The 9,420-nt window shown below is 33.4% G+C and overlaps 1 protein-coding gene across 1 annotated transcript; it reads right to left on the minus strand.

Annotated features, from left to right (window-relative positions):
- Positions 1 to 5,509: 5,509 nt before the first annotated feature.
- LOC133284088 (uncharacterized) lies at positions 5,510 to 8,000 on the minus strand. The gene is made up of 3 exons (XM_061481065.1): positions 6,750 to 8,000; positions 5,778 to 6,668; positions 5,510 to 5,515 (listed from the first exon to the last, which is right to left on the minus strand). The coding sequence occupies exons 1-3, from the start codon at positions 7,998 to 8,000 to the stop codon at positions 5,510 to 5,512; spliced, it is 2,148 nt and encodes a 715-aa protein (XP_061337049.1).
- Positions 8,001 to 9,420: the final 1,420 nt, after the last annotated feature.

The raw sequence follows: 9,420 nt of genomic DNA on the forward strand, positions 1-9,420 counted from the left end.
TTGGATTGTGTTTGCTATGCCCATATTACCTAAATTAAACAAAAAAGAAATGAGGCAAAACATGAGCTTCCAGGCATAAACAAATTAGTTCTCCAAATTACACTTGTCTAGTGATATTGCACTCAAAAACAATGCCGGTCAGGATGAACATAACCAATGATCATCTCCTTAATATTTTTCTCACTGAGTGTTGCCCAAAGAAGAAGGCCCCAATAGTGGATATAGCTACAAAATAAAGAGCTGCAACACAGATTCCATGGAAGTTGGGATCAAATTCAACGCGTAGGTGTTACACTCTTGATCGTGTTTTCTAGATATCATTGAGTAACAATTATTAGATATTTTCAAATTCTATGATATGTGATTATGCAAACATTCATAAGGAAGGAATTCCATATTTTTATAATATTTCCCAATCTGATTTTTTTAATAGGGGCAAAATGGATAACTTAATCTAGTTTTTAATAATGTTAGGGGTAGACTTGGATGGAAATATCACAGAGGAAGTAAATGATAAAAAGTATATATAAGGGGATGAATAATTATAAGCGAAACCATACGGGGAGTTTTTGAACTTTTTCCTAAATTTATTTTAAGAATTATTTTCTTAAAAATAAAATAAAAATAAAAATAGAAGAAGAGAGAGTCCGTACTCTGTATCTCACTCTACTTTTGAAACATGGGTTCTGGTCTGGAGATGACAACACTACATTCCAGGTGAGAACAGCCCAAAAGCCCATTGGGATAATCCGAGCCTGCCAGTTTTACATGAAACAAAGAATAACAACCTCTTTTGATTGTTTTTGGTACAACAAATGGCTCTCTCTTCTGCTCTCCCTTCAAGTGAAGACCAAAGCCCACGGTCCAACTATTGTGGACAATGTTGGGCTATCAAAGCTACAATGTTTTTTGGGTTCGAACTCTCACAGAACACATATGAATCTTGGGTTGTGCTATGAATTTTCATTGATACGAAGGATCATAAACTTATATGCTCGAGTGTTTAGTGGCGTGACTAGGGGTGAAAGTGGGCTGGGCTGAGCCAAACTTTGTCCCGAAAAGTCCAAGTCTACGTTAAAAAATTTTAATTTGACCTGCCCAAGCCTAGTACGAGTCTAATTGTTAGCATGGCTTGGCCCATTTATAAAAAAACAAATGGTCTGGCCTAGCCCGTTAGCCTCTTATTTTTTAACTTCCAAGCAGAATCATGAATCAACCTTACAAAATACTCAAATTCTGTTGCTAAACCAAAAATCATAATTTCAACGTCCAAACAGAATCATGAATCACAACAAAACTCATACAATCTGCATTTAAGTCACTTTCAAAAGCAAAATGCTCAAACTAAATAACATATATTGGATATAATTAACAGAAGATTAAATTCTTGGAAGCAATCAAATTTATCTCTTACTGGTACGGTGACTTTGGCAAAATCAGTGCTTTCTAAAATCCCTTTATATCTGATGCAAACTTCCATAATCCCTAAAACTACTTGTGATGACATGGAGCGTAAAACTAGGAGTCTCATATGGGGAGATACAATAGATTGTAAGAAGACTCATTTAGTCTCCTGGGATACCTTATGTAGGAAGAAGCAGGACGGTGGTCTAGGAATTAGACAATTGAAAGGGATGAACAAGCTATGATTATGAAAGTGGCTCATGGGTTGATGACTGATACTGAAGCTTTGTGGTGTAAAGTTCTCAAAAATAAATACAAAGTGGGCACCCAGTTGTTCCCAAATGTAAGAGTCTCTAGAACTGGATCGAATCTGTTGAAAGGAGTAGCTCGAGTTTGGCAGCCTGTGGTGGATAATTCTCGAGTTCTTCTTGGTAATGGACAGAACACGTCTTTTTGGAATGATCGTTGGGTTCCTAATTGTACTCCTCTTTCCCAGCTTACGGTGCATCCGATTCCTGAAGATTGTCTTTCATGGACGGTAGCTGGATGTGTAACTAGTCAAGGGAGTTGGAACTGGAATTTATTTCAGCACCTGCTGCCTAGCTCAGTTTTGCAAAAAGTTCAAAAACTTGTGCCTCCTTTCTTACAAGGTGGTCCAGATAGAGTGATTTGGACAGGGACTAGCGACGGTAAGTTTTCAGTGAAGACAGCTTACTCTCTCATTTCACAAACAGAAGTGGTAGATAATGTATTTCCTTGGGACAAAATTTGGAAATGGCCTGGTCCTGAGAAGATCCGTTGCTTTCTTTGGCTTTTTGTTGGGGATAAGCTCTTGACTAATGTGAAGCGTGTTCAGAGGCATATGGCTGATTCAAACATGTGTTCTAGATGCTTAGTTTCAGAGGAGAATTCCATACATGCTATTCGTGATTGTCATATTTCTAGAGATGTTTGGAAACTTCTTGTTTTGCAGGTAAAGCAAAGGAATTTTTTCTCCCAGCGTTTCAATGATTGGTTGCAGTCAAACCTCGTGGTTGGTGATATGGGAGATAATCGGGAGTGGCCTTTGATTTTTGGTATTGCTTGTTGGTTCATTTGGAATACCAGAAACAAAATAATTTTTGAAGGATCTCAGGCTAATGCTTATAGCATTGTTCGACAGATTTGGTGTTACCATGATTATGTGTTGCAGTCTAGAGTTCTTTTTGTATCTTCTGGTCTTCATCGAAGGAATAAAGAGGAGCGATATATTCGCTGGACCTTTCCTCCATATGGTTGGATAAAGATCAATGTAGATGGGTCTTGTACAATGAGAGGAATGCGTACTGGGTGTGGAGGTGTTCTTAGGGATGATACTGGGAGTTGGATTGTTGGCTTCTCAAAATACCTTGGTTGGGGTAATTCTCTTACAGCAGAACTTTGGGGTTGCCTTCTAGGACTTCAGATAGCTTGGAGAAGAAATTATCGTAGAGTGTGGTTGGAATGAGACTCGATGGTCGCTATTGATTTTATCAACAAAGACTGTAATCAGGAACACCCTTTGGCTACTTTGGTTCATCAGATTCGTCATTACATGCAAAAGGACTGGCTTGTTCATGTTTCCCATGCTTACAGGGAAGGAAATCGTCCTGCGGATGCTCTAGCTGGTCATGCTCATTCCTTTGGTTGGGATTTGCAAGAATTTACAGCTCCTCCAAATTATTGCGAATCCGTTTTGAGGGATGATGTTGTTGGCATGGCTATGCCCAGATTGTGTCTTTAGTTGTTTTGTTTAATTTTCCTTGTATTTCCAAAAAAAAAAAATAACATATATTTCATCAGATTCAACAAACAAATCCATACTATGTAAATTAGAATAACTACACGAATCCAGCAAACACATCATGATGCTTGTAGTAAGTATAAGCTCTCACAAAAATCTTTTAATATATTCATATACACAATCTAACATGTTGAGATGTTGGTTCCTCCTACGTAAAAAATAAAGTCAGATTTCTATTAAAATATAATCGAATATAATTAAGTTATAAATAATTGCAATTGATTAAATTTATATATTTTATTTTTCTTTAAGGCATACTTATTCTATTTTATTTTATTTAAAATAAATAGTACAATATAGGCCGACCTGTAGGCTTATAGGTCAGACCTTGTGAAAGTAGGCCTACGGCCTTTTTATTAAACAAGTTTTTTCAAGACCCAAACCCGACCTATTTTACGAAATATACTAGATCAGGTTTGACCTGATGTAGGCCGAGCCGTAGGCCCCTGTAGGCCGGCCCAGCCCAATTTCACCCCTAGACGTGACCCCTTATAATTTTTCACTTCTAGTGTATTTGAATTAAGTGATAGAGGTGCTTGGGCAGCGATAGTGAAATACATCAAGAAGGAACACAATGTGTTACAAACTGAATATGATATACTTTTATATTTTATATTTTATATTTATTTAATAAAATTATATATATTAAACATCATCACATGATTATTATATAAAATCAAATAATTATGTTGGAGATGAGTAAATAGAATAAGTATGAAAAAAATGTAAGCATAATATTTTATCCCTAATTATTATCATGTAATATTATTTTGATCATGCATTCCAAACTTTAGATAAATTAGACATTCATAAGTATATAATTTTGTAGTCGATAGTTATTTATATTATAAATGAAGTTATTCGGTGAAGTATCAACTAATTTTCAAATTGCATAAAATTTTGTAAAGTTGATCTTGAAAAACTTTAGTTTAATAGTTGAATTTATGAAATTCAACATTTATAAAAGGTTATTGAACAAAGTACATTTGAAATGACTTATTGTTAGAGTAAGTGAATCTCCACCATTCTGGAATAACATCTGATATGTTTCTGGAGGCATAACACGTTCGTGCCATTTGATTTAATACCTATAAATCAAAGAAAGTTGCAGATATTCCTAATTACAGAACCAACTATTAGAGGAATGAACCCCTGATCCTGAACTAGTAAGTAAGAGATAGAGAAAACAAAGATAAACTGAAAAACTTGATTACTGATTTACATGAATAAATGAACCTATACACATGGGGCTTATTTATAAGCATGCCTTATTGCTAAAGATAACTCAATAATAGCCGAACTGAATACTAACAAAGAGTTTGACAGAACAACTAATTTTTAACCATCTAACTAACCAAGTCATTTCTTCCTTATGCTCGTATCAGCATAACACGTTTGTGGCATTTGATTTAATACCTATAAATTAATGAATGCCATAATAGTGAATAATACTACTATCTTTTTATTTATTTTTTAGGATGTTTCCATCCATTTAGATTAGATTAATTTCCTTCGTGACATAGAGCATGAAATTTTTTATTATTAACCTTGAAATACTTCGCTTAAGAATCGAACTAGCTAAGTTAAAAGAAATTATAACTTAAAATTAAGATTGAATACAAAAAAATGGGTACAAGAAATAAAAAGGACATCTGCGCGTACAGTTGCTCAAACTTCAAAAAGATTACATAATTATTGGATAAAGAAGAAGAAGAAAAAAAAAATCGTCTATATACGTGCTTAGTATATACATACACGATTTTTTTTCCTTAAAGTACATTTGGTAGAGGATATTTTTTTTTTTTATTCGGGAATCTCGATTTTTAAAAATATGATTTTTACATTCAATTTACGATAATATTCGAAAATATAAAATTTAAAAAAATTCAATTTTCCGAAAATTCTGAAAAATCTCGCGTACCAAACACTCCCTTAAAGATTAATTGAAATGGGAAGATTTCTGAATTATAAGTTTAATTGGTTGAACTTAATTAAATTTTGTTGTTGGACCAAATAATGTGAAAATTAAAAAATAATTGATTCAATCAGCATGTTCGATTAAAGCAAACCGGCTGGGTGGTCAAGAATGTGGCCTCTGATTCAGTGGACTAAAGCAAAACCAGGAACAATTGTCACAAGCCTCTAGGTCACTTTATCCAAAAAGTTGTCACACACGAAACGCGATCGTGATTCGTGACCGGCAGTGGCGGATCCAGAAATTTTATTGAGAGTAAGCGAAAAATAAAAATACTTCTTCATAAATAAAAGTACTTCAAATACAATTCAGACCTAATATACAAAAAATTGAAAGAAATCTATTACAAAAATTAAGATCACTTCACTTAACTCTTACTCTACGTGTTTTCATATTGTTAAACTCATCTATAATTGAATCCGTGCTAAAACTCAAAACAATTTCTTTTTCAATGTATGTAATCAAAGAATCATCAAGAAATTGGTCTTCCATTCTATTTCGAAGCCTGGTCTTGATTATCTTCATAGCTGAGAAAGATCTTTCAGTAGTTGATGTAGAAACTGGAAGAGTGAGTACAAGTCTAATCACTCTATCAATAAGAGGGTAAATAATAGACTTTCCAGTTTTTGCTAGCCCTTGACATAATTCTGATGTAGTTGATAAATTAATCAAATCTGGATGTTTAGGAATGTCAAGCTCAAAATGTTGTAACTCCATCTTCAAATGCAATTTTTCCTGTTCTGTGAAATCTCTAGAATAAAATTTATCAACAAGTTTGCAAATATTATCACTATTAAATGACTTGTACCTGTTTCTTGGATCTAAAGCCATGCTCAAAGCAAGTAATTCTATAGTATTATCATTGAACCTGCTATTTAATTCTTTCAATTGATAATCAATTGTAGCACAAAAGACATTTACCTTATAAAATTTTTCAGTAGAAAAATCACCTTGTTCATTTCGAGCACGACCTCTCCTTCCAATATATTTTGCACTCATATCTGGAATGTCAATGTCATGTTTTATGCAAAATTCTTGAACATGAACCAAGAAAGCTTCCCAACCTGTCTCTCTTAATTTCTGAAGTAACTCTTTTGTAGTTGAAACCAGATGTAAAGCATTTGAAATATCTTGAGACATTCGTTGCAAAGCTTGACAAAGGACATCAGTAATACCCATAATTTCTTTCATAAGGTGCAATATGATGATAAAATCAAAAGATGTCAATGATGAGTATGCATTATCTGCATCTCCACGATGTGATGCCGTCTTTCCTTCATTAGAAATATTATCAAGAACTTCACATGTGGCTTTAAACATTTTAAACAAACTGCATATTGAATTATAATGAGAACTCCAACGAGTAGCTCCAGCTCGATGTAAAGTACCAATCTTAAGACCAACTCCTGATTCGAGTTCATCAATAGCAATCATTCTTGCAATTTCACTTGCTTGGGCAGCCCTTAACTCATCATTACGTTTACAAGAAGAAGTAACAATATTAATTATGAAGTTTAATTTTTCAAAAAATTGATGAACATGTTTTACCTCATGAGAAGCAACAACCAAGGCAAGTTGAAGGCGATGAGCGAAACAATGGACATAATAAGCAGTTGGACACTCAGCGCAAATTAAAGCCTGCAATCCATTCCATTCACCTCGCATATTGCTAGCTCCATCATAGCCTTGTCCTCGAATATTTTGAACGTCAAGATTATGGTGACAAAGAGTGTTGAATATTCCTTGTTTCAAAGTCTTAGCACTTGTATCTTCCACATGTACAAAACCGAAAAACCTTTCCCGTATAAAACCTTTATCTACGAATCTCAAAACAATAGCCATATGCTCTTTTCTAGATACATCACTAGCTTCATCAACAATAAGACAAAACTTGGCATTGGAAATTTCTTCTCGTATTGTGTTCTTTATCTTTTGAGAGAAAACATGAAGAATTTCCTTTTGAATTTTTGGAGAACTATATGAAGCATTTTGAGGAGCTTTTTCTAAAACAACTGCTGCAACTCCTTGATTATAAGAAGCTAAAAACTTTATCATCTCAAGAAAATTACCCCAATTAAGTGAGTTTTCATTTTCAGCATGACCTCTAAAAGCACATCCTTGAAGAGCAAGCCATCTTGTCACGTCCACAGAAACTTGTAGTCTCAAACGATTAGTTGCAATCTCCTGAGTAGTAAGTTTTTCAACCAATATCTCAATATGTTGAGATTGGTTCATAAGATCCCAACTTGAACTCACATCACTTTTATGCATTGAGATAGCATTTTTCCCAACATGGCGTAGAAAAGCACAATTTTCTCCTTCATTAACCTTTTTCCAATTTCTAAATCCCTCAACAACAAATGTATTAAGTCCAACACGACCACTACCACCTGGTTTACTAAATAAATAACAAGGCAAACAAAATGCAGCATCTTTACTTGGAGAATACTCTAACCAAGATGGAAACAAATCAAACCAAGAAGAGCAAAAATGACGTCGATTCCTCTCTGGCCCAGAAAAAGGATAATTTTGAAGCTTGCATTGAAATGGACTAAGTTTAAGATAAGCATGTCGAATTTCATCTTGTTGATTTATAAGATATTTCCATATTGGAGGGCGTAGTGCAGGATCTCTTTCCAGTGAAGCAAAATCAACTTTAACTACCTCTTTATTTTCAATTCTAGGAAGCTTTGAAGAAGGAGTTTCAATATTTGACAATGCAACATTAGGAGTAGAAGAGGGCAAAGACTCACTATTCTTTCTCTTAAAATAAACATCAATAGTAGCACTCTTTCCCATAATAAATACCTACAATCTTTCATGTATTAAATATAAAATAAAATCATAGTCAGCAAATTTCAAACTATAAAAAATAAAATAAAATAGAACAATTGTTTGATAGTCAGGAAACCTACAATAAAATAAAATAGACTCACCAATACCCACCCAAAAAAATAAAATAAACAATAAAAAGAACAACAGGTGCTTGAACTCACTAGTACCCAATAAAAAAAAACGCAGCACAACCATTAACTAATTATAAAAAAACGCAGATTTCAAATAAAAAAACTCACTCGTACGTTTACTGTGGGGTTCTTAACTTTCAGCATAGCCATTAACTAATTATAAAAAAACGTTCAGCATAGCCACCCTCACTTTCAGCATCTTAAGTTCTTAACTTAAGCATAGCCATTAACTAATTATAAAAAAACGGAGATTTCAAATTAAATGGGTTTCGACTTTCGAGACAATCAGACAATACAATCAAATATTCAAATAGAAATAGAGATACAGATAGAGAACTTCATAAAAAACAAAAAAAATAGAGATAGAAAAAGACCTCTGAGGAGATTTAATGGCTTTGGCCTTTGGGGTCGATGGGTTGCAGATGGGAAATAGGGTTTGTTAAAGTTGAGAGAGAGAAAAGTGGGTTGGGAAATAAAAATAGGAAATTTTTTTTTTTGAGTGTAGTATGATATTGATGGTGTTATGAGGAGTAATTTTATATTATAAAATTTTTAAAACAAATAATTTAATAATATTACTTAAATTTTATTTTTTTATATATATAATTTTTTTTTTGAAATGGGGGGGGGGGCGGTGGCCCACCCTAGCCCCCCTGATTCCGCCTCTGGTGACAAGCATGGCTTTTATTAGCCATTGTTCTCTGACAAAATTGCAAGAACAATTATCCTATCATAAGTGTAAGAGATAAGCTCTCTTAGCGTATAAGAGCTGAGCATGTGGGGTAAAAATATATATTCAATCTTTTTTAATATTATTTTTGAAAGTGATTTAAAGTATTAATCCTGAAATTGCCCCGAACATGATTGATTACGATAAAGAATACATATGATTTATCCAAAAAGAGAGAGAGAAAGATAAATTTCGACTTATATTGCCCAAATAACTACGCTATGGATCTTCGTGTCACTAAGGGCCCATTTGTATGGACTTTTTTTTAGCCAAAAGCTGTTCTACAAAATCCGTTTGGATATCTGCTTAAAAAAAACAAAAGTCATAAAAGAGCCAAAAACTAATTTTTTTGAAAACTAAAAATTTTATCTTTTAAAAAAAGCAGAAGTCAAAAGCCAAATATTTTTTCAAAAATCAACCATTTTTTCAAAAAAATATAAATAGTTTTATCTTTTGTAAAAAATACTTCTAAAATAAACAAGACATAAAAAATCATTTTTTATAAGCTCATTCGAACGGGCCC

Source organism: Gastrolobium bilobum, unplaced genomic scaffold, assembly GCF_033153095.1.
Source record: "Gastrolobium bilobum isolate Gb01-03AN ecotype WA unplaced genomic scaffold, APGP_CSIRO_Gbil_v1 utg6668, whole genome shotgun sequence".
Classification (NCBI taxonomy): domain Eukaryota; kingdom Viridiplantae; phylum Streptophyta; class Magnoliopsida; order Fabales; family Fabaceae; genus Gastrolobium; species Gastrolobium bilobum.